General features: G+C 50.7%; 1 protein-coding gene across 3 annotated transcripts in view; it reads left to right on the plus strand.

The window, feature by feature from the left end:
- The window catches only part of LOC118553205 (IQ motif and SEC7 domain-containing protein 2), an 84,377-nt gene that overhangs the window by 10,514 nt on the left and 47,878 nt on the right, over positions 1 to 25,985 (plus strand). For all 3 annotated transcript variants that reach the window (XM_078063856.1, XM_078063857.1, XM_036120179.2), the window contains exon 2: positions 22,329 to 22,358. In XM_078063856.1, coding sequence (XP_077919982.1) covers positions 22,329 to 22,358 — 30 coding nt within the window. The remainder of the gene's footprint in view (positions 1 to 22,328; positions 22,359 to 25,985) is intronic.

The following is a 25,985-nucleotide window of genomic DNA, read 5'->3' on the forward strand; positions in this document are numbered from 1 at the left end:
TGGGCCTGGTGGCCCTTGAGCCTGGCTATGGACGACTTTTCTAGAGTGGTCACGCCTGTGACAGCCTCATTATGTGTGGCTCCAGGGAGCAGAACCAGGAGCAGGGGGAAATTGGGGGGTTAATCAGGGAGAACTTTGCAACCTGGCTGTCGGGTGATGCAGTGGACTGGCTCAAGAGGTGGGGGGTGGGAGCTGGCTGGACGTGTCCGGCAGAGGCCCAGTGGGTGTCGGGAAGAGCTGGAGAAAGCACCGTTCCTGAATCGGGTGTAAAGCCCAGTGAAGTGACCTGGGTCTTCCCCAATTCCAGGATTCCATTACCCTCAGATTCTCCATCCTGCAGACGTGGATCTGAATCTCTTGGCTGGCTGGAAGCCCATTTGCTCTTGAGCTCTGTGCTTCTGCCATCCGCACAGGCCTGTGTCTCGGTCTGTCCCTCTTTTGTGCACCCTCCAGGCTGTTCCTTGGATTTCTTTGCCTCACATTTCCTACTGGATTAATAAGAGGGTTTAGATGGTACTGTGACTCTCTCCTAACCATATATTAAATATTTGCACATCCATTATTGCCTCTTCGGGGCCTCACAACAGGCCCTGTGCAGTGAGCAGTAGCAACTCCATTTTAGAGATGGGGAAACTGAGGCTCCAAGACGAAAGGGTTTTGCTCAAGGTTACGCTGCTGGCTCCCAGTGGAGCTGGGACTCGAACCCACGTCCACCTGTCTCCGAGGCCTGTCATTTTTCCACCAGGGCTTTCCAACCCACAGGAGTCTCTTGGCTTCGGGACCTGGCCAGGTCACAAGCTGGGAGAGGCCGGGAGAGCCTTAGGTACCTAGAGGACTTGAGCAGGAGGAGCTGACTCTGGGAGGAGTGGGGGCGCCGACGGGGGAGGGAAGAAGGCTGTGTGTCCCTCCTTTCCACTCTCCCTCCCGGCCAGGCATCAAGAGGGGGCCCGTGGATGCAGTAGCCACTCTGCCGCCGCAGCTGCTGAGGAGAGGCCCCTGCCAGGCCCGTCCTGGGTTTGCAAGGAGCGGGTGAGAAGGTTACCGCTGGAAGCCGGGCAGCAGAGGCTGCAGCGCGGGGGGGCGGGGGGAGGGTAGGTAGAGCTGGTACAGGCTACAGGCGGTAGAGGCTCTAGGCGTTTCTGGTCCCCAGGCTCCCTCTGGCGGAGGAAGGGGGGAGAGAGGGGGCCGGGGCCCAGCTGCCGCTTGGTGAGGGTCCCGTGTGCCTGGGCACTTAATTTAGTCCTCCCCGCGACCCTGTGGGGCTGCCACCACGATCCACATTTTCTAGCCGAAGAAACTGAGGGGGCTCAGAGGAGGGAAGCGACACGCCAGAGGTCACACTCGCCCGAAGACGGACTCTCGGTCCTGTGAACTGTCCATCTCCTGCAGCTGATAGCCGCGGTCGTGTCCACCCCCACCCGTGTCATAGCCCCAGGATTCCCACATCCTCCCGCGCTGTCTCCTCTGGACAGGTTCCCGGATGCCAGTCTGCCTTCTGCTGTGCTCTGGGTGTGGCCTTTTTCGTGCAGCAGAGAGCGAGACGAGGCTCAACCTCCTTCTGGCCACTGGTCTTCTGGATGTGAGGGCTTCGCTTGTTTGTTTGCTTGCTTGTTTGTTTGCTAGTCGCTGCTGGTCTCCACCAACGTTCCTTCGGGTCTTTTATCCTTGGCATCGTCACCCGTCTCCAGATGATTGGAGAAGAGCTCTGCGTTCGTTGTTGGTCCTGGCCTGGCCCCACTCGCAGTTCTGGCGCCTGGAATGATTTACGGGTGTGCTGGGGGCCACAGCTAAGGCGCTCCACACTGAAGAGAGCTGGATTTCCCACGCTCTTTGCATGGGCCCAGCCCCGGCTCTGCTGTAGGCGGTGGTGGGCTGAAGCTGGTGTGGTGGTGACTCTACATCCTCTGCCCCCGCCCGGCCTGCACACAACCCCCCCCCCCCGCCCACCCTGCAAGCTGGCTCACATTGGGGGACAGCAACCAGAGGGCCTGGCCTGGCGTTCCTGACAGCCAGGGCAATGCGTGGTCTACTGCTTGGCTGCTGGGCTGTGTCAGTGTGTGCTTCCTGCGGGGCCGAGGACACTGGGAGGGAGTGTGGTGGGGGCGGGGGGAGTGAGCCCGGGGAGGGGGCCCTGGGGAAGTCTGTCTCCTCTGGGGTCTAGGGTGCTTTTCCCGGGGAGGGGGGTTTCTCCTTCTTCCCAGGAGGGTAAGCCATTTATTTTCCCCCCACTGTGTTAGGAGCATTATACTTGTGTGGGAGGAAATGATAATGTCGAGTTGAATGAGAATTAGAGGAATCTTGCTTCTCTGTCTAGATCTGGGGCAAGAATGGGGTTGTTGTCATCCACAAACATTTCTTGGCTGCATGCACAGAGCAGGAGGGGCCACCAGGCTGAGTAAACACCGTGCTCTCTGCGCTTGCAGAGCCCCTTCTTCCTGGCCAGAGATGCAGGGTTCCAGGCTCAGCCCACCATAACAACAGTGCTCAGCACAAAACGAGCAGCAAGGGTGGTGGGGTGTGGAGGTTCTGGGAGGAAGGAAGGATCAGGGCAGGGTAGGCCACTGGCCGAGGACCCGGCTGGAGGGCTTTGAAGAGAGTGGGTGTCTCCTGGTGTCAGATGGGGGCCTAGGCAGGAGGAAGACTGGACCCAGGCTTGCCCTCTGTTACTCTTTCATCTCACAACCCCCCCCCCCGCCCCCCGCCTTGCCTACTGGGGCCTCTGAATTTGCTGAGAGCATAGTAAAGGCCTGGAGCATAGAGAAGAGGCCACACACGTGCTGAGTGAGTCTCAGCCTTCTGTGTGCCAGGCACCACCCTCTGTGGCTTTATGTAATAATAGCTAGCACTTTTTTTTTTTTACTGCATTTACTGCGTGCCAAGCACTATTTGTTCTAAGTGCTTTCCATGTATTAATTCATTCAGTCTTCACGTGAATCCTTTGATGTGGATATTGTTATTAAATCCATTTCACAGATGAGGAAACTGAGGCCCAGAAAGGTTGGTTAACTTACCCAAGGTCACTCACTGAATAAGCAGCAGGACTGAGAAAGAGCTCGAAGGAGCCCAGGTGGCCAGGCTCCAGAGTCCATCTGCAGCATTCTCACCCACCATGCAGTCCGGCCGCTTATCTCACTTGCAGAGTCCCTGCCAGGTGGGGGTTAGTATTATCCTCATTGTTCTGACAGGGAAACGAGGATCAGAGAGGTGCAGTGACCTGCCTGAGGTTACACAACCGCATGGGGCCCAGAAGTGTCTGGCTCAAGTCTGTGCACACCATTGCCTCCCACAGGCAAGGTGGAAAGACGTTAAAGACACTCCAGGCTCGGCTCCGGCCTCCCCCATCCCCCGAGCAGAGCTGCTGAGACCACTGCTGGAGTCAGGGTCCGTCTCCTGATGGCCGCCTGGATTTTTGCCACAGTCTTCTCTCACAGATGCCGCCCCTGCTCTTGCTCTGACAAGCCTCTGGTGACACGCAGCCAGGCCAAGCTTTCTGCAGGGCTCCGGGGGTTTCGCTCTGCCTTCGGCCTGTGGGAGAATGTTCCCACTCCTCCACCTGCCACGCGGGGCCCTCTTAGGAGCGGGATCCAACTCGCCGCTCTCCTCTCATCTTCCTCCAAGCCCCTTCCCACAGACCATGCTCCAGCCAGAAGGGCCGGTGTACCCCCCGCGTTAGCCCACTCAGCCTGCTGATGGTCTCGCGGGCTTTACTCATGCTGCCTCCTTCTCCTGGGCTGCAGCTCCATCCACTTCCCAAGGCTGAGCTGCACTGTCCCCTCTCCCATGTTGGTTTGCTGGTTTATCTCCGACCCTTGAAATGAGCACTTCGCCCCTTTTCGATACCTTTCCGGTTCTTTGTTTGCATCTCATGTCCTCCCTACTGGATCGAGGGCCCCTTCAGATTGAGATTTAACTGACATGTATCGAGAGCATGTTGTGCTGGCCCCTGTGGCAGGTGCTCTGGGCATGAGTGCGAGAGCAAGCAGCTTGGAAACACACAGCACAGCACAGCGCATAGTAGCTGCCCAGTAAATGTCGAATAGACAAATGAATGTCAGCTTAAGCCTCGGTGCACTAATGGCCAGAGGGGCCTACGTCTTTCCCCATTCCGGGGCTCCTGCGGCACGAGATGGCTCCACTGCGGGCTCCTCTTGGCTCCTCTGTGGCCTTGTCCTCATGCTCCCAGGAGTGGTTTGGCCTCCGCTCTGGGCGTTTCGCACTCACCCATTTTGCCAGCTGCTAGGATGTCAGGGTAGCAGTCAGATGAACCTTCGGGGACATCGAGGCCAATCTGCTCATCGTTACCTCTCCCTCCCATGCCGTGGCCGTGTCATACCATGGTCTTGACCCTCAGTGCAAGGTGTTCTGCTCTGAAAGGAGCCAAGAGACACGCATGGGACCTGCGTGCAGTCTGCCTAGTCTAGTGGAAAGTGCCTTCTTTTCCATTGAGTCTTTATTGGGCTCAGACCCTGGGCCGGGCGAGGGGTCTTAGCATCAAAATGAGATGCAGCCCCTTTGGCTCTTTCCCTGCTGCGTTCCCTGGCAGAACGATAAACCCTGGTCATGGGGAAGAATGATGAGTAAATGGCTTGTTTCCACTTTTGATGTAACTCACTTAGGACCAGGTAATTTGCTAGCTACTCCGACTTTCTCCTGGAAGGAGATGCTCTCCAAGCATCCACGTTGAAAGCATTTACATGGGGAAGCCTGTTCTCAAGCACTTAAGAGCCAAATCTCTCTAGGGGCCTTAGTAGTCAGGGAAAGTGCAGGGCCGTGGAAGGAGGACTTTTCTGCGACTCTGGGCAAGTCATTTAACTTTGAGAGCCTCGGTTTTCTCAAGTAGCAGATGAGGATAAAACTATGTTTTCTGATAGATAAGATTCATGTTGTGCCTCTCCCCCGCCCCCCAACCCCGCCGCCAAATATATCAGAAAATTGCCTGTCTGCCTAACATACACATCAAGGTTCTGATCAGGATGGAAACCTGAGAGACAAGGATGGAAAATAATCTGTGGGGCTGCCCTGCCCCCTAGAGGTGTAATGTAGCAAACAAAACAATTCCACCAAGATCCTCGCCTCACATCTTCAAAACAAAGGTAACAAGCCAGAGCTCTGCGGGCTCATCAGGATGATTCCTCTAACATTTTGGAAGGAAATTTATCACAATTAGCACCTGATATGTATCATTTCCCTAATATCAGTGCATTTCTTTGTAGCTATGTGATTTTTATGCCCTTTTAAAGGGAGAATATGACCGCATGTCTGGGCCCTGTGATTTCCTACTGGATTCCAGGATGCTGCACTCACCTGAATAAAGCCAATATTTTCCTCTCGGTAGACACTTTAGAATCATTGTCATCATATCCGTGATGAAAACTACCTAAATTGTATTCTCTCCCCCAAATTCCCTTATAAACACTGGGAGGGAGGCAGTTGTCCATCTGATAGGCTGGCCAATTCCTAAATGGTTATAAATCTTCTCATGATCGTCGTGCAAATTAAATAAGATGACATAGGTGAAGTGTTTAGCACACAGTGTCTGCTTACTTAGGAATAAGCATTATTTTTATTAATAACTTTGCCAAACTCTGTGCTGCAGAAGAGCCAGAGGGAGAGGCCATGTGGGAGCTCACCGCGTTTCTGAAAGAGAGGTCAGTCCAGTGAGTATTGCGGGCCTCGTACGTGCCACGCCTTGTCCTACTGCAGGCGGGAAGTTCCGTGGTTACTATTATGCAGCTCCCGGCTTCACGGCATTCTCAGTTGGGTAGCGAAGATGAAGGTACTGGGGTTCCCTGTGTGCTGGGCCAGAGGGGAACACAGGGGGCTGTGGGTGCCCAAAGGAGGGACATCTACCTAGACCGTCGGGGAGAGCTTCCTGGAGGAGGCGATGCCTGAGCTGAGACTTGGGGGATGAGTAGGAGTGAGTTAGATGAAGAAGGATGGTAGGTGGGTTGGTGGAAATGGAGAGCAAAAGGGAGGCTAAGGCAGAGGGACTGCATGAGTGAATGTGCAGAGACATGGAACCAGCAAGGTGTGTGTGTGTGTGTGGGGGAACACTTTTATGAGGTCAGTACAAACTAAAGCACAAACTGCGAGGCGGGAAGGGTCTGGAGGAGGGTCTGAAGAGTCAGCCAGCCCAGATCAGGAGGACACTTGAATAGCAGGATAAGGAGCTTTATTCCGTTGGATATTGGGAGCCAAGATAGGGTTTTAGGTTGAGGAAAGAGGTGCTCATTTTAGAGTACGGGGTGATGTGTCAAGAGCCATGTTTTGGAGAGATCCCACGAGTGGACAGTTTGGAAGACAGATTGGAGGGCATCCAGTGAGGAGGCTAGTGTGACAGTGTAGATGAGAGATGATAAGGCCTGATCTCGGGCAGTGGGGAGTAGAGATAATCTACTGGAGGAGAAAGACGGTGACAACACTTTGGCAAGTGCTGTGGCGAAGGGGTGTGCAGCCGACTGCTGGGGCTCCTTCACAACCAGGCGGATTTCAATAATCCCAGCATAGAAGCCAAGAAACTTGGAGCTAGAAGGACCCTTAAAAATCATCCTGCTCAAGCTGTTCATTTCACAGATGAGAAGGCTGAGGCCCAGAGAGAAAGGACTTGTCCGAGGCCGCTTGATGTGTGAGCAGGAGAGTCACGTCAGTGTTAATGCCAGTGGTCAAAGGACCATTCCTTAAGTGTGCAATTTTATGCCTTGAGATCCTGGGAAGGTTGCAAGGCTCATTGTCTTTGTGTCCTACAGATGAGAAAACCGGGGCTCAAGGAGGTTTGGTGACTTGCTGGGGAGGAAGCCATGAAGAGGAGGCATCACCCAAAGAAAGGGTCTCTTGCTTCCATGGCAGACAGACCCTCCGCTTTGTCTGGCTCAGCCCCTCAGAAACCCGATCTTCTAGATTCACAGTGAGGGAGGGGACACAGATTTTTCCCTTTCTCCACCCAGGCCCACCTTTTTTCCTGCCGCTCTCCTCTGCCTTCGGGGTCCTCATTTAATGTAACAGGCAGCTCAGAAGCAGTTTTCCGCCTGAGAGCCAGGCCTGTCGTCCATCCCTCTTTTTTCTGTCTTCATGGAAGAGGGCGGGCTTGCGTCTGTCATCACTTGTGTGCCCATTGCCTTGGGCAGAGCATCTCCAGCCCGGATGCCTTGGTTTTGAGGCCCCACCGTATGATACACAAAGAATGAGCTTTGGAGACAGACAGACCTAAGTTTGTCTCTGCTTTGTTTTGTTTTGAATGCAGTGGACACACAGTGTTACATTCGTTTTCACGTGTAGGACACGGTGACTCCACAAGTTTATACGCTATGCTGTGCTCACCGCAAGTGTGGCTACCAGCAGACAGACCTGAGTTTGAATCTCCGCTGTGCCCCAACCCACTGGAGGACCTCAGCTATGTCATCAGGATTAACCGAGATCATTTGAATGGCGTTCCCTGATACTTGTAGGTGCTTAATAGTCATTTCCAGGGGAAGACAACCTATGAAATAATCCAAGATTGTGCCAAAGCACATGCTCTTATACCTTAATTTCTTTTTTTTTTTTGTATTTTTAAAAAGATTTTATTTATTCATTTGAGAGAGAGAGAGAGAACAAGTTGGTGGGGGGAGGGAGAGGGAGAAGCAGACTCCCCGCTGAGCAGGGAACCCCATGTGGGGCTCGATCCCAGGACCCCAGGATCATGACCGGAGCTGAAGGCAGACGCTTAACCAACTGAGCCACCCAGGTACCCCTCTTATACCTCATTTTTATAATCATGGTGTTACCTGAGATTCTTTAGTTTTTATAGGAGATAACTCATCCAAGAATCTGGATAACACATCATTAAAGTAGGACAAATTAAGTTTAAAAAACAAAACTTTCTTTCTCCTTCATGAAATCTCCCATGGACGGTGAATTGCAAAATTCTGTGCCTGGCAAAGATTTGCATCCCCTGAGAATGGGTGTATTTCCTCCTTCCTAATATGAGGCTATCATGGCTCATTGTATCTCGTTCTTCTTCCGCGGCTACCAGCCAATTTGAAATACAGTTTGAGCATCTTTGTTGATCTCTTTTTCTGAGCTCCTATTTTCTAGTTCATTTTTTTATTCTTTCTTTATCTGTGTTATTGGAGTAAGCCACCTCAAATCCTTTGTGACTCAGGCAGGTATAAATAACTAACGGGTGTAAATAGTCAAATGAATGGAAGGCTGGGGAGGCCGGACGGGTGATGGTGGGGCTGGAAGGGGACCGGAGGGCAGTGCTGGCTGGGGCAGCTGAGAAGGCATCCTCACGGACTACTGAGGTTCCAGAAGGAGTTGAGGTGTTAGTTGGGGGGGCATCAGCCCTTCACTTGCCTGTCTCATTCCTGCTCTAAAAAGAAGCCGGCATTGGAGAACAGGACCTCACATCACGTGGAATCATCACCCTCCCTCTTTTGTCTGTCCCATGCAGGAGACTGAGGTCCAAAGAAAGAGGAGGGACTTGTTTTTTAAAATTAAATTAAAGCGGTACATATACATATTTTAAAAAGGCAAACAATGGGGCGCCAGACTGGCTCAGGCAGTAGAGCATATGACTCCTGATCTCGGGGGTTGTTGGGTTCGAGCCCCACGTTGGGCAGAGAGATTACTTAAAAATAAAATCTTTAAAAAAAAAAAAGGCAATGAGTACACAAAGACCTATGTAGTAAAAAGCTGATGTCTCCCTGTCCCCCCCCTTTCTGGCCCCCAGAGGTGACTGCTTTTACCATTTAGGTTTTCTGGTGGCGATTTCATATCTCTAGATAACATGCTTCAATGGTTATTTCTTCATTTATCAACTTTATCTTTTTTAAACATTTTATTTATTTATTAGAGAGAGCGCGTGAGAAAGAGAGGGAGATCACAAGCAGGGGGAGGGTCAGAGGGAGAAGCAGACTCCCTGCTGAGTAGGAAGCCCGGATGCAGTACTCCATCCCAGGACCCCAGGATCATGACCTGAGCGGAAGGCAGACGCTTAACCAGCTGAGCCACCCAGGCACCCTTCATTTATCAACTTTAAACATTATCTACTGACTTCTTTCTACTAGGACAAATGAGGATTTAGCTTATTTACAACACCTGACTCTTTCTCTCCCTCTCAGATTGTGATAGTTACATTACCACTTTGGTTCCTCTGTTAGTTACCTTTGTAACTTTATTAAGTGGTGTTTTAAACTGCGGTTTCCTATTCCATCCATTTTCCACAGTATCTCTTCACCGCTCGGTCTGTTAAGACCTAGTTATTAGGGTCTCATCCTTCCCTCCACCTCTCCTCCACCCTTGCACCTCCCACATTCTGTGCTCCGTACTTTTGCATTCCGCAAGGTTGATTGCATTTGCATCCTATAATCATTAGGTCTTCGGTGCTTTATCAAGACAAATTGGTTTTAAAAGTTGACCACCAATACGCTGTGTTTATGTGCTTATGACTATAATTGCACCTCAGCTTCCATGGTCCACTGTCGCAACCTCTGTACTCCCAGGAAGGTTTCCTAGCGTCAAGAGCAAGTGAGTTTTCCGTTCTTATGCTCTGCGACATGGTTCAAAATCATACCACTGTTTACTTGGTTTTATATTTGGGACCAGGACTTTCTTTCTACCTTGTTTGCTCGCGTGCTCACTTGTGTCGTTACTGTTGTGTGTAGTTCCTTGAAACTGCAGGAGAATCATAGCATATCTTCTGGGGACAATTGGCTTGGCGATTTCTTTCTTTTTTTTTTTTTTTAAAGATTTTATTTATTTATCTGAGAGAGAGAATGGGAGACAGAGAGCATGAGAGGGGAAGGGTCAGAGGGAGAAGCAGACCCCCCGCTGAGCAGGGAGCCCGATGTGGGACTCGATCCCGGGAGTCCAGAATCATGACCTGAGCTGAAGGCAGTTGCTCAACCAACTGAGCCACCTAGGCGCCCCGGCTTGGCGATTTCTAGAAGAAGGGTTTTTTTTAAAAAAACATCACACTAAAATATATATAATATGCCTACAGAAAAGTGCTCATATCACAAATGAATAGCTTGGTCAATTTTTACAAGCCAAACACACCTATGTAACCAGCTCTGTAACCACCTATGTAACCTATGTAATCAGTTCAAGGTCTGTTTTCCATTCACCCGACCTGGTACTCAGTCAGTCCATTCCATCGGATGCCTTTTATCTTTTCTTACATAATTTCTTTGGTAGTTTCCTCCCCTTCGTTTTCTCTGTTTCCTCTTTCTGGAATGTCCGCTAGTTAGATGTGGAACTACCCGGATTGATCCTCGAGGCTGCCTATCTTTTCTCTCATACTTTCTATTTTATAGTTTCTGAGTGAGTTAGGAGAAAGTCTGATGGAGATGTCTGTATATCCAGGCTGGCTTGTCCACTTGCTGGCTTTATTTTAGGTGAGCCTCCAGGGGGCTGGCTGTTATAATGGGTGCCCCCTAAATTCCCGAATGAAAAGCACTTCATTCTGGGTACACCAGCATGCCCCTGGGTACCCTAATTCATCCCAGATAGTTTAATTCCCTTAGCCAGGAGCTCTCTGATATTTTGCCATACCAGGCAGCTTGGATTCTGGATTTGGGGATTAGAGGAGCAGGGGAGAATTTCATGTACTTACCTTCAGCATATCCCCCCCCCCCGCCCCCCGTTTTCAGATCCTGATCATTTCTGCCCTTCCTCGTACCTACCATCTCTGAGTCTGGAGTCTCTCTGGGCCTCTGCTGGCCCGACTGGCTCCCACCCTGGCTGCAACCCCCTGAGTGGTGTCCCTGGCTCTCCTTCAACTATGAACACTCTTCTCTTTGTTGTTGTTGTTGTTGTTTTTGTTGTTGTTTTGGCTTCCAGAAATTTGTTGAAGTCTCTCATCCATTGATACTGCTCTCTTCCATCCCCTTCACTGTTATGACTTCATACCTTATTTTATTTTTTACATTCATTTTAGTGGGCTCCTGGGAGCGCAGCCCAGCCTCCTTTGCTTAGGCAGTGGGAGCAGGTAGGCCAGAGATGGGCCCCTAGCGTGCAGGAGGGGGCTTTGAGGCTGAGCTGAGGCTTCTGCAACAGGGAGCTGCTCTAAGCTGCTCCCCCTCCCACCCACTCTCCTCCCCATCATGGCTGAACCTCCATCCCTCTGCCTCTAGCAGAGGGAGGCAGGAAGGGAGGGCTGGAGAGAACCAGTTCCATTTTCCTTTTCTCTCTCTCTCCCCCTTCTTTTTTTTTTTTTTTTTTTTTTTTTTTTTTTTTTAAAGATTTTATTTTATTTGACAGAGAGAGAGAGACAGCTAGAGAGGGAACACAAGCAGGCGGAGTGGGAGAGGGAGAAGCAGGCTCCTGGCCAAGCAGGGAGCCCGATGCGGGGCTCGATCCCAGGACCCTGGGATCATGACCTGAGCCGAAGGCAGACGCTTAACGACTGAGCCACCCAGGCGCCCCTCTCTCCCCCTTCTTTTTTTTTTTTTTTTTGGCATAATGCTGAGCTGATCTGGGCTGCAATACCTGTGCCTAACCCCACCTTCCCTTTTTGGTGCTCCCCCTCTGACCTTGAATGATTGTTTCTTCCAGAAGCTCATCCCCCCCACCCCCGAATGCTCACTGGCAGGGGGCCGGGGGGGCGGGCTTGGGCGGCTTGGGCTGCACTGTGTGTAGGGGAGATTGGAGCCAGGTAAGGGAGAGAGGCCAAGCTCACAGGCTGGTATGGGAGATGAAGTGCCACTTGGCTCTGACATGACAGAAGGAAACCACAGCTGTAGCAGTTAAAAGCATTGGTTTTAAAGTCAGACCAACCCAGACTTGAATCTCAGCTCTACTGCTCATTAGCTGTGTAACTCTAGGCAAATCACATCGCTGCCCTGAGCCTGAGTATTCACATCTATACAATGGCAAGAAGAATAACCATCTCGCCCAGCTGTCAAGAACCTAACACAAGCCCCGAACCATCGTAGGTGCTTAATAAATAGTCACTTGATTCTTTTTGGATTACTAGAAGGCAAAATATGCTAAAGACCAAATAAAGCCTGCTTGACAGGAAGGAGCATGAGGTTTGGGGAAGCAGCATTTGACCTTATCAGTCCTAGGGCTGAGCCCCCCAAGTGCTCCCCAGAAATTATAGGACAATACATTGTTGCCTGGTATTCAAGGCTCTTTGTTGTAGTCTCTGCCTGTCTTCTTTTTAAAATAAAAATGTGAAGTGGCACTTGCCTCGTTATTTCCCAAGGAAGAAATTTAAAAAGTGATTGCCAAATATTTCCTCTGAAGTATGCAGCCATCTTCATCATCATCCTCAGCATCCTTGGCCTCCCAGAACTTGTTCAATGAGTAGTGGTGATCAAGGACCGTGGGAAGAGTAATCACCAGCAAAAGGATAACTGGCCGCCGTAATTGCCATGGCCTTCGTTTTGCATCCCTGCCACCATCTCGGCCTTCGACGTCAGGTGGATCCATTGCTGAAAGTGGTTTCATTATCCAACAAGCTTTCTGATTTGTCCAGTGATTCATCTGGTTGTTCTCTCTTATTAACCTTTATGAGATTTTCTTGCATGTCACCATTCTGTCATCCTCCTGACCTCTCTACCTGCCTCTGTGTCGTTTCTAGGTCTGATTCTGGGCTCAGATGGGTCCCCTAGGCAGGAGTCTTCTTCTCCAGCTGAATTATCTTTCAAAAGGTTTTTACAGTCACTTTTCACATTGTCATGATTTAGGTGGCTCTTGAACTTGAAAGGTATCTTTGCCTCTCCCCGAGGGCTTTTCCATTCCCTGGCCATCATCACATGTAAGTCTTTACACCATTTGTGGTCTAGGAAAGCTCTTGTGTGCCCCTTTTGGCCAGGCCATGGCTCCACTCATCTCTCTAGCCACGGTCTTCCCTTTCTGACCAGTACGCAAGTTGGATTGAACTGTCTAGGGTTCCCTAAGCATAGTGGACTTCTTCGTGACCCAGTGCCTATATTCTGGCTATTTTATTAGCCAAGAATGCCTTTTTACCCCTAAGTAGCAGATTATCTACTTAACTGTAGAAGAACATCTTCTCTGTTCACCTTGTTCTAGGTACTTGGACACAGTGAACAAAACAGATAAAATCTCTGCCCTGCGGAGCTGATATTCTAGTGTGTGTATGTCAGGGGGCAGGGGCAGAAAAGAAACAAGAAGATACAGAATATGTCCTATAGTTGTCAGGGCTATGGCAAAGAATAAAGCTGGGCTTTGGGGGGGACGGGGGAGTACAGAAGGCCCCGCCAACTCCACCATAACCAATATTTGCACAACGATTATTAAGCAGCCTTTCCTCATTTAAGCATTTTCCAATGTTATTACATATTCTTTACAACCACAATCCTTCCAACAACTCTATTGGATTAATATTATTGTTATCTCCATTATACTGAGGAGCAAACTGAGCCTTACAGATGTAAATCACATAGTTACGAGGGGCAGAGCTGTGATTGAGGCCTAGGCCTATCTGACCCAAAGCCTGTGCTCATAACCACTAGGCCATTCTGTCCCCAGCAAGCCTCACCACAACCCTCTAAGGTTGGAATTACTATACCTATTTTATAGTTGGGGAAACTGAGGTTCAGAGAAAGGAAGGGACTCATTCGTGGTCACACAGCAAATAAGTGGATTTGAACGCAGATCTGTCCACCTCTCAGTGTTAGGCCTTTTTATAAACCCTGAGGCCTAAGGACCTATGGACTTGCCTACCTCTACTTCTGCAGGGCCCAGGCAAGGTACCAGCTGAGGTACCTTGGCCCTACCCCCTTCTCCTCCCACCTGTGGTTCATATAGAACCTTGAGATGTATGTGGACACTCCAGGCCACATCAAAGCCCTGCCTCCCTCCAACTTTCCCTTGGCCACCTGTTGGGCCTAGCAGATGGACCTGGATAAGACCACACAATTCTTGCAAATAAGCTCAAGAGATACAGGCAGGGAATTCTGGGGTTCTGGGTACCTGGAGTGCAGTCTAGAAGACAGAGGACCAAAGATCCTGATGGTCATATTCCCTTGGCCCCACAGACCCTTTACCTCATGGAGAGGGGCATCTGAAGTTTGGGGCCCAGTGTAGGGGCCTCTGTTTCCCAGTATGGCCTGTGGTGTTGCGATTTGTAAGAAGCTAGACTCCAAGATCCTCTTCCTTTGGCTTCCTGAGCTAGGTCCTGCTTTTGCAGTGAGAGGGGTTGGTGTTCTGTGGGCCTGAGTCTTCAAGGCCTCTGGATGGTGGAGAACAGAGCCTTCCCAGCAAGCACTGTTGGGCCTGCACACAGACTCTTAGGTACCCCTCACAGTGTTTTCTCCAGAGCATTCTCAGGACATTTACCTTCGTTTCTTAGGAGCCTTTTTTAAAATTAGACCTTTAATGCATTCTTGCATTAGAAAATGTCGAAGAACTCGGAAAAGTAGAGGAGAAAAACATTACCCTTAATTACAGCACACAAAGGCGGCCACTGCGAGCATTTGGTGTATTTCCCTTGTTCTTTTTATTCTTTTCATATAGCTGAAATGATACAGCACATACAAGTTTTTCTTGCTTCCTTTCACTTGAGCGTTTCCCCCATGTAATTGCATATTCTTCACGAGCATTATTTTTAACAGGAACTGATATACCATAATGTACTTAATCATCCTTTGAATGTAGGGCATAGAAGCTGGGCCCGTTTTTCCACGGCTTTAGATCATGCTGCAGTGGGCAAGTGAGCACATATAGCTTTTAGGGAACTTGCGGCTTTTAGGGAACTGGCTTTGGAGAGAAACAATCGTCTTCAGCTTATTTCCCTTTCTGGATGGTCTGATTCATTCTGGTAGTCATTCATTTATTCATTCATTCTATCACTGCATAGTGGCTCTGTACCTCTTTGGGCCAGAACCCGAGATCTTGGGGGGGGCAGGCGTGACTAAGTCACAGCCCCAGACCGCCAGGGGCTCCCAATCTATAGGGAGAGTCGGGCATGGAAATGGACACTTTCAGAACAGTTTGATCGGGGCTGTGATGGAAGCAAGAAAGGGACACTGCGGGAGAACAGAGGAGGGCCTCCTCATCCAGCCTAGAGACATTAAGATAAGCTTTCTGGAGGAGGTCTTGTCTAAATGAGTCACGGAATATGAATAGGAGTTGGCTGCAGTAAGAAGAGGAACTTCCTCTTAAACATAATGAGTTGAATAAACTTATTTATCTCTGCTGCTTCCCCAAATCCAACTGAAATATGAGTAAAGAAATAAAAAAGGTAGAAACACACAGGGTCCGGGATGCTGACCAGAAGTAAATCATTACGCCCAGAGAGCCCCAGAAATGCTTAGGATTCAGAGGTGCTAGGAACCACAGAAGGCTGGGTGAGGTGTGGAATTGAAAACAGGGAGAATATTGAAAGTCTGTGAACAGACCCTCTCGTCCCCGCCCTGGCACCATCTAGTGAGGAACCTCCCCCCCCCACCACCAAGCCCCATCTCTGCAGATGGGGGTTGATTCTTTGGAGAAATTGAAGTTAAGAAGCCCTGGGCTTGGGGATACCAGGCGCAATGAAGGGTGGGATGAAACAGGGTTATAAGCAAAGGGATCTCCATCCTAAAACAGTGGGACGCCAACCTCCCACCACTCTCCTACTGCCAGGACACCAAAGTCAGGAGCATACAAGAGAACAAAGTAGTCTTCTCTGAGGAAACTGAAAGGCTCTAGAAAAAGGCCTCCAAATGATGACATGTGGGAATCTTTCAACAAAAGAACAGGCTTCAGCCCAGCAACTGTAGTGAAGCCGACTACTTGGCAAGTTCCGTCTATACACAGAGCTTCCCATCTGCTTGTTAGTGTCATGGGAACCAATCGCCAAGGATCACCAGCCAAGGACCCTTAAGATAGGTATATTTGATTTTATGTACATTAAACCTCAGTACAACTGACATTTAACACACACACACACACACACACACACACACACACACACACAGACACCCCACCGGTAAGCCTTAGGTAGCTAGAGATGATCAGATAGTACAAGGGTATTTGAACCTATAAGAGTGACCAAAAAAGCAAGCAAACAAACAGAAAACAAAGGAATTTGGAAGGAACAGAGGTCAGGAGGGAGGAGAAGAAACCTGGGAAATTAAAGATAGTGAGAGTCAAAGATTTCAGCGAGAGGGATTAGAAAATAAAAGGAGACAAAATATCCTAGGAAGCAGAATAACAAGACGAAGAAATAGACAACAGAAGAGAAAAGATGAGAGAATTGGAGGATCAGTTGAGGAACTCCAACATCCAACAACAGGAGTTCCAGAAATAGAGAGTGGAGGAAACAGCAGGAAGGAAGTGATCAAAGCCAAAATACAAGAACATGTCCCAGAACTGAAGGAATGAAAATCACACTGAGTAACCAGCAAAATAGATGATAAAAAGACCCACACCAAGGTATCCCTGTGGAATTCCAGAATACCAGGGATAACGAGAAGATCCTGAAAGGTTCCAGGAAAAAAAAAAAACAACATTTCATGAACAAAGGGTCAAGAAAGTGAATGGCATTGGATTTCTCAACAGCAACACTGGAAGCTAGGAAACAGTGGAGCAGTGTTCTCAAAATTCTGAGTGAACATAATTTCCAACCTCTAGAAGTCTATACTCAGTTGAATTATCAGTCAAGGCGGAGGGTGTAAGGAAGACATTTTCAGAGAGATGAGGTCTAAAGATTTGGTGTCCCAGGCCTCTTTTCTCAGGGGGAGCGCTGGAGAATGTGCTCCAGCAAAATGTGGACATAAAGTCGGAAAAAAGGCCAAGGGATCTAGAAAACAGGAAATCCAACACAGAAGAGAGGTGGAAGAAATCCCAGAGTGACGGGGCGGGGACAAGATCCTCTGTGCACCCTTATGCAGGTCTAGAGAGCGCCCAGCCTGAATTGCAGTCAGGACAATGTCTCGAAAGGAAAAAAAAAAAAGAAAAAGAAAATCTGATGGATTATCTGAGGTGTCAAAAACACATTGAGAGGAGAAATGCACTCCTGACAGAGTTTGGGGAGAACCGATCATAGATATGAAGAAAACTAAGCAAGCAAAGTCATCATCACCATCAACACCATCAACACCAGGGAAAAGGAAAAGTTGTATGGGAAGGGAAATGTAGTTACAGCATATGCTATGGCGAGCAGGAGCAGGGGAGGGGAGGGGAGGGAAGGGGAGCGGAGGGGCAGAGGAACCTGATGAGGGACTCGACCCCAGGACCCTGAGATCATGACCTGAGCCAAAGGCAGGCACTTTTAAGGAACTGAGCCACCCAGGTGTCCTGCATGGGTTCTTTAGAAATGAGGAGGCAAATACCTGAACAAGCAGTTTAAAGAGTTGAAGAGGGTTTGTCTCTCAGAGTGGGGGTTGGGTGTAGGAAGGGGGTAGGGTGGGGAATTTGAGCTTTCTGTTATAATTCTCGAAGTCCCTGTAACTTGAAAATCTACATACATGTATTACTTTGGCAAAAAAAAAAAAAATTGTAAAAGGACACACAAGAAAATAAATTTCACAAGAGATTAGCAATATAATATGAACATATACTTTAGAAATCTGAAAGTGAACTCAAAAAAATAATGTTGAAAAGGAGTTTCATTCTGTTGAGATCCTTTTACAATTTGACTTTATTTTTTTAAAGATTTTATTTATTCATCTGACAGAGAGAGACACAGCGGGAGAGGGAACACAAGCAGGGGGAGTGGGAGAGGGAACACAAGCAGGGGGAGTGGGAGAGGGAGAAGCAGGCTTCCGGCAGAGCAGGGAGCCCAATTCGGGGCTCGATCCCAGGACCCTGGGATCATGACCTGAGCCGAAGGCAGACGCTTAACAACTGAGCCACCCAGGTGCCCCTACAATTTGACTTTTAAAACTATTTCACATATCACTTTAATACAATTAAAAGACCTAAAGAGGGGCAGGAGTTTTCCAGGTAGCAAATGCCTGATGTGCTAGAAAAGTCGATGGGAGGGCAGAGTGAGATGGAGAGCTTTGGAGAGTTTGGGCTGGACAGGCAGGAAGTCAGGAGAACCACGTCAGCTGATTTGCCTTTTAGAGATGTTCCTTTAGCAGTGAGAAGGGGGTTCCCCATTGAAGAGACTTGCAGTTAGACAAGGTGATGCCTAGAAGAGAGGGTGCCTGACTGCCCCAGGGCTGGTTCTCAGCTTTTTGAGAGACCTGTGAGATCCCTGGGCCAGGGTACCAACCTCTTTCTCCTCAGGGCACTGCTGGAAGGAGCCCTGTTCACAGTTGTCTTCAAGCCTCCTTTTTTTTTTTTAAGATTTTATTTATTTATTTGAGAGAGAGCATGAGCAGGGGGAGGAGCAGACTCTTTGATGAGCAGGGAGCCCGATGCGGGGCTGGATCCCAGGACTCCGGGATCCTGACCTGAGCTGAAGGCAGTCGCTTAACCAATTATGCCACCCAGGCGCCCCTCCTTCAAGCCTCCTTTTAAAAAAAAAAAAATCTACATCCATGGTAGATTTCTCCTCTCTGTTGGACACCTGAATTTTTAGACATGTTACTCAACTCAAATCCTGACTCGAGGACCTGTCTCTTTCGGGTAACTTTGCATGTGTCATTTCTGATGTATTTTATGTTTATTAGTTTAGCTCTCAGAGGGTGGTCTTGTTTATCTAATTCCAGGTTCTTGGGGTGAGACACCTTATTGTTTCCCCAGATACTGTTTACAGGTGGCTCAGAGGACCAAACTCAGAGGCAGGGAACCAGTCAGGAGGCAAGGGTAGAAACCCGAACATGGCAACTCAAGGGCTTACCTTCTTTTCCATTATTCTGCCCTGTTATCCCCCTAAGTCCCCCAAAGGTTCAGGAACTTTCAATACTTTGCCATTTATTGTCCCATCTGCCAGATTGCTTCTTGTACCTGGAAGCAGCAGGGTCAAAATCTTTGGTCAGGGGCTCCTGGTGGGCTCAGTCAGAAGAGCATGAGACTCTTGATCTCGGGGTCGTGAGTTTGAGCCCCACATTGGGGGTAGAGATGACTTAAAATCCTAGGTCAGATTACATAGCCAAGTTTTTGGTTCAGAAAATGTGGTCACTGTACTCGCAGGCTTCAATAAGTTACTGTTTATTGAGAACCACTCCTGAGGATAGGAATTGGCCCCGCTAAACCTTTTGAGAACCCTGGGGTCCTAAGTGGCCTTTCATTAGGAGAAGGCTGTGGGAGTAGCAGGAGAGATGGATCTCTTCTCCTGATATGGACTGATAAAGGGAGGCCTGGTACCCTGGGTCTTTGGGTCTCTATGTAGGCAGCTGAACCCAGTTGATACAAAAGAGAAACTGGCATTCTGAAGAAACGAAATATTTTAGGGCCTGAAGATTGCCTGGAACTCAACTCGCATAGCCCCATTGTTTATAGATGAGGAACCAAGGTCCAGACAGCAGTGACTTATCCAAGTCTGTGCTGCCTCCCAAAGAATGGTGGCTCAGCTCCATGGAGTAAGAGGTAGACTGATCATTAGGCAGGGCATTAGCCCCAAAGAGGTAAAGCGCAGCAATAGTGATGATTGTTATCTACACATAATTAATAATATACTAAGTGCATAAGGGGCTGTAAACCTCTGAGGTGGGATGCACCCCTACATTGAGGGTCACATGATGCCATATACTCTCAAACTAGTAAGAATCAGTCCACAGTGAGGAGAACTGGTTAATTCATTCCGCATCATGGCTTGGAGCTCTTTTGCTCCCTTAGCTGCCGTCTTGAGGACCGTAACACATCATATAGAAATGCTTTTGGAGGGGCGCCTGGGTGGCTCAGTCGGTTAAGCGTCTGCCTTCGGCTCAGGTCAGGATCTCAGGGTCCTGGGATGGAGCCCCGAGCCCCGCTCCCCCACCCAAGCCCTGCGTTGGGCTCCCAGCTCAGCAGGGAGTCTGCTTCTCCCTCTCCCTCTTCCCTCGCCCCACCCACTTGTGCTCTCCCTCTCTCAAATAAATATATAAAATCTTAAAAAAAGAGAGAAATGCTTTTGGAGCAGAGGTGCATATGTGATAACCTCTCAGAACAAAGAACCCTAGAGAGGAAGAGTCTGTCTTGACATTAGGGAAGTAGGATAAGGGAACTCACCTTAACCGTGCATATGTGCCCAGCACTGAACCCTGGTACAGTGGAGGGTGGTGGTAAGAGCACAAGATTTGGGCTTCATGCCAAGCTCCCCTACTTGTATGATGCGTGGCAAATCATTTCCACCTCTCTGAGTCTCAGTTTCGTCATCTTAAAATTGGATGAGCAGTTCCCACATTGCAGGACCAAAGTAAATAACGTAAGGAAAGAGCCTGACACTGTGCCTGGTGCATAGCAGGGGCTCAGTGATCAGTCACATGATGATGGAGATGATTATATAGGTGGCTGATGCTCTCAAGTAGATTGGGGCAAGGGGGCCAGCCCGTGAGCTCCTGGAAGGTTCGTATTCCCAGGTCTGGGTCTGATTAAGTGTGTGCTGGGGGTTGGGGATGGGGTGGGGGTGTGGCGAGAAGACGAGCCTGCCTGGAGCAGAGGATTAGTGTCAGGGAGAGTGGCTGAGGGGCTTGGCCTCAATTCTGTTGGCAGGTGGGGAGTCGTTGAAGTCAGACCCCTCCCACCTGGCACCTGTGAATAATTGGGCCGAGTCTCAGAAGCAATTTTGCTGCTGCAGAGTGAGATGGAAAGTTTTAATGTGAAAAGGTGCTCTGTGGCCCTGGTCCTCTGTCCCTTTAGGGGGCTGTGAAGGCTAAAGGTTAGTGCCACCGTCCTTGGCTGAACACGCATCATGTGCCACGCGGACACTGTGCTGGGTGGAGCCTCACAGCCACCTGACTCTCCCCCACCCCATTTTCCAAGTGAAAAAGCTGAGGCTGGGCATAGGGGAGTGCCTTCCCCAGGATTATGTGGCTAGTAAGTAGCAGAACTGGGCGCCTGGGTGGCTCAGATGGTTAAGCATCTGCCTTTGGCTCAGGTCATGATCTCCAGGTCTTGGGATCGAGCCCCACGTCCAGCTCCAGGCTTAGTGGGAAGTCCGGGGAGTCTGCTTCTCCTTCTCCCTCTGCCTCTCCCCCCTGCTCATGCTCTCTCTCTCTCTCTCTCTCTATCTCTCTGTCTCAAATGAATAAATGAAATCTTAAAAAAAAAAAAAAAAAAGAACTGGGAGGGCTTTACTCACCCAGTTAGAGCTCCAGCACCCTGATGCTTGCCTGCCCCCCTTCACCCGTGAGGGCTCCATTCACTCTTCTAACAAATACTCCCTGCTGAGGTCCACCTCCCCTCCCTGTGCATCCCTCTATCATTTTGCACCCAATGTAGATGATGCTCCTCTCACTGAGGTTGAGTCTTGGTTCCCTCACCTAAGGACAGAGCCCATGACGTGTTATCTCTGTCTTCTCCGCAGGGCAAAGGCGGGCGGGGAGTGGGGAGGGGTGTAAAGGAGGAGGAAGAAGACAAAGGGGATGAGAAAGGCGGCTTCCCACACTTTCCCACTTCTTCCAAGTTCCCTGGTCCTTCTTCCTCCCCTTCCCCACCCCCAAGGCACGGGCTCCACTGTCCCAATCCTCCCCCCCCCAACCCACCATACACACCCGTCTGAAGAGAAGCAACCAGAGGGGTGTGGTTCAGATTTCGCTCATCCCCTCAGTTCCTTCAAAGCTGTCCTCCACTCCATTCTCTTCTCTCGCCCTTCCTTCACCTCTGAGGGGGCCTCACAATGAAGAAGGCAGACCAATGTAGTAGAAAGGAGCCCAGCAGCTGACTCACTTACCCCCTCAGCCTCTTTCTCTTCATCTAGAAAATAAGCAGGTTGAGCCAGGCAATTGGCAAAGCCTTTTCTATGTTGTTAATAATACCTGGCATTTGTCTGCTGGGTTCCGAAGGGCTTAATCATCCCAACAGCCCTGCCAGGATTGGCCTTGGGTTCCAAGTGGGGAGACTGAGGCTCAGGTCCTGAGAAGGGAAGGGGCTTGCTTGGGTCACAGGGCTGGTATGTGGCAGAACCAATTTCCCAGGCTAGGTCTCTCTGTGTTTAAAGCTTCGGCTGTGCCCTGGCCCACAGCTGCAGGCTGCCTCTCAGCCACTTGGGTTTGGGCCTCACTTCTCCCTCCTGAGCCACCAGGCCCCACATGGTTGGTTCCTGGCACCTCTCTGACCTCACCGCCTACCACTCCTCTCCTTGCTCGGTCCACCCCAGCCACACTGTCCCCCTCCCTTTCCCAACAACCCGGCCAGGTCCTTCACCATCTCCCAACCTCCGCGCTGGCTCTTCTCTGCATGAAACACCCTACCCCTCACGTTCGTGACATGTGTTGGGCCGCAAGGCCATTGCATAGGGCACAGGGAGAAGAAGCATGGAGAGCATATGGCTGATTGTTGGGTTTTTTCTTCTGTTTCCCTTTCAGATCTGACGGTGAGAATTCCAGGACAGTCAGGTCAGTACCCCCTTTCTCTAGTAGCAGTTGGGAGACGGGACAGGGACTGGGGTGGGGCCCTCTGGTTTGTTACGTGGGGAATCCACGGGCAGGGGCGGGGGTCAACCCCAGGGGTTTTGTCCCATTGGTATTAGGAGCAGGTATGGAGCCAAGTGGGAGGGCTGGGGTGAGTGTGGCAGGCGTGGGCAGGAGGTTGAAAACTGTTCCTCAGTCTCTCTGACCCTAGCTCCTCTGGGCTGGGCTGAACCTCAAAGGGGCTCATGGTTGCTGCCCTGATGGGAAAGCCAAGCCACAGAGAGGCTCGCTCCGGACCTGGGACCTTCTCCGCCTTCTTTCAGGAGAAGGGGGCATGAGAGAAGCAGGGCTTCCCTGGTCTAGTGTTGGTGCTCCACCCCGAACTGCGCTGGCCCTGAGTAGTGGGATCCGGGTGGACTTTCGATGTGACACATTCTACACATTAGAAACACACATTATGGTGACAAGGGCACATTTCTTATTTATGTGCTTGCTAAAAAGGGCTTACAAGCTTCAGTAAGTTGTCACGGTGTGAGCAATCTGCCACTTGGGGAGGTGGGAGTAAAACTGGGGTAAACACAGGGGCTCTTTGTACCTTTCCCAGGCCTTAGCCCATCAGAGGCCTCGTGAAGACACAAGTATCAAGGACAGGGTCTAAATGGGAATGATGGGGGACTCAGGCTAGGGCCCATTCAGTCTTAGCATCTAGGCCAGGGGCGATGCAGTGGGCCTCTGAGAAGAGAGGGGCCCAGGCAACCGAGGCATGGGATGGGTACACTGTGTCCCAGCCAGGGCTGCCCGGTGCCTAGCTAGCATACATGGTGCCTTTGGGAAGGGTGGAATCCACTGAGCGGATCAGTGGGAGGAATGTGTCCTTCCTACACGGATACTGTGGCCTCTCACCAGGGTTCCCGGCTCAGTGAGCAGAGCACAGGTTGCATGTCAGCCCCCGTTTGTGGCCTCTTGGCTGTGAACCCTTGCGCAGGGCACAACTTACCCAACCGTATGCAGCAGCCCGGGTCCTGCCATTCAGGCAGTGGATGTGGGAAGGGGAGCTGAGGATCCCAGCATATGGCCGGGAGTGTGTAATGGGACACACCGTGTCCTGGCATCCCAGGCAGGGGCCGTGGGATCAGCCTGCTGATGCCTAGGGCCAAGGTAGGGGCTGTGGCCATGCGGGAAAGCAGGGGACTGTGATGGAGGCAGTCAGGCCCAGCGTCCCGGCAAAGAGTATGTGACAAGATGCAATTAGTCCCAGCATGCAGCCAAGGAGTAAGGCATGGGCACAGCCTGTCCTAGCATTTAGGAAGGTACTAGTCTAGCAAAGGACACAGATCCTACTGTCCCACTTCGGGTTTGGAGAAAGGCAACGGGGCATGGCTCTGAGCACAGGCCCACAGGCCTCCCCACTGATAGCCCTGCTACTCGTCAAGGAACCTGATCAAAGGCATCTCCAGCTCCCAGCTCTCCCCAGCAGGGAAGTTCCTGGGACCTAGAGCTTGGGGTATTTACTACTGCTCATAATCGTAAGTCATGATGACATGCCTTGGGCCTTTACAACTTACAGAAGTTGTCAGGGACTTTCTTTTGTTTGATCCTCCCAGTGACCTTGTAGGTGGAACCTGGGCTGGCCTTACCATCGCTGTTTTACAGTTGAAGAAACTGAAGCTTGGGCTGGTTATGGGTTTTGCCCACAGCCACGCAATGAAGAGATAGATGGCTGGGCCAGGATTCAAACCCAGGTCTGCCTGGCACCAAGCCCAGAGCCCTGCCCACACTGCCACTGCGGGGGCTCTTGACAGCCTTGCAGATAATAATAATCCTCCTCATCATCATCCTAATATTAGTAATAATAGCGGCTATCATTTGCTTCTCACATATTAAGAACTCTGAACATGATCTTATTTAATGCTCACAACAGCCCTGTTAGATGGGGATTGGGATCCCTGATTTACAGATGAGGAAAATGAGGTGCCCCAGAGGGTCAGCGCCTTGCCCGACGAAAGAAGAGCAAGAGGTCAGGGTGGCATCACCCTGACTCATACCTTGTGCTGTCTGGTTCCAAAGCCAGCATTTGTTTTACTAAGACATGCTTCCCGACATCTGTCCTGGGCCCACAGTCCAGGAGGCTACGGGGGTCTTGAGGACTCAGCAGTTGAGAAGCAAGGGTCACACCGGGCTGTGGGAGGGTCCTAAAGCATAGCACCTGTGGGGCAAGATCTGCCAAACGTGGTGGGAAGACCCCGGACCTTGGAACCAGGGCTGGGGTGGGGCCATGTGGGGATGCTCCCAGGACCGCACATAGATTCTTGAGCTTACTTCAGTGAGGGGTCCGGGAGAGCTTCCTGGAGAAGGCAGAATCTGATCCGGGCTGTGGAGGACTGACAGGCTGACTCTGCATGGTGGCGGCGGTGGGGGGGTTGGGGGGCGGGGTTTGACATCCCTGCAAGTGGGACCAGCGTGCATCAGAAGCAAGGACAGGATCAGAGTGGGCGCAGTGGGTTGGGTTGAAACAGATCTGGGCAGGAAAAGAGCTAATGTTAAAGTTGCGAACACGGACAGGGGCTGGTCAGATACCGTCTGTCATCGGTGGGAGCCAGGGAAGGCTGGAAGAGAGAGACTGGGCTCTGCAGGGTAGCAAGGGCAGTGACTGGATCCGGGCAAAGGGCTCCATTTCTGGCCAGGTCACTTTCTAGTTATGTGACTTTGGACAAATCTGTTCATTCCCTTGGAGCCCCCAGTGTCCTCATCTAGTAAACATTGTGTGTCTGTGTGTGTAAAAGGGAAAGGTTTAGGTGGGGAGAAGACCCGCCAAGGAGAGGGGCTAGGCCTTGGCTATTGTGGCAGCAAAACAGCAAGGAGGGAGCAGGGTCAGTAGATCGAAAACCAGCGGGGCCTGAGGGCTTCTAAGTATGGGGTGCCAGAGGAAGTGTGGAGTCTAATTAGAGCTGAACAGCTGGTGTTGTGCGAGGGCTGTGGGCAGAGGAAGGTGCCCGGACTTCCTGTGGATTTGTGAGAAGTTGTCAAGCCTACAGGCACTTGAAACCGAGGTCCGCAGAGGGCAGTGGCTCAAGTTCACAAAGCATGGCTCTCAGCGGAGCCTGCCTCCTAGCTGTGCGCTCTCTGCAAAGTCCCTGAACTTCTCTGATCCTTGGCTTCCTCATTGGTGAAATGGGGACAACAATTCTGACTTCTCTGGGTTAGATGAGAGAAATGAAAGTAAAACAGTGTTCAGCATATAATAGTGCTCAATACAGGATAGTGCCCTCTGCCCTCCTCTACCCATTGTCTTTTACTGGTTAGTCAAGCTTGAGGAATGTGGAGATGCCCCCCCAGAGGTCGGAGGGGCCGATACCTCTGCCCCCAGAAGCCAGAAGCCGGGGGATCCTAGGTTTGGAGGCCCTGCCGCGGTAGGGAGGGCCAGGCTGAAACTAGGGGGCCTTGGGGACCAGGCTGGGGTTGCCAGGCACGCAAGGATGAGAGCCGAGGAGGTGGCCTGTTGCTAGGGAAGGAGGGAGGAGGTGGGGGGAGCCACTGACACCCGCAGAGCCAGGGATGTCCCCATGGCAACGGCCGCGGGGAGGAGAAGTGGGAGGAGGAGCCCCTGCTGGC

Source organism: Halichoerus grypus, chromosome X, assembly GCF_964656455.1.
Source record: "Halichoerus grypus chromosome X, mHalGry1.hap1.1, whole genome shotgun sequence".
In the NCBI taxonomy this organism is placed as follows: Eukaryota; Metazoa; Chordata; class Mammalia; order Carnivora; family Phocidae; genus Halichoerus; species Halichoerus grypus.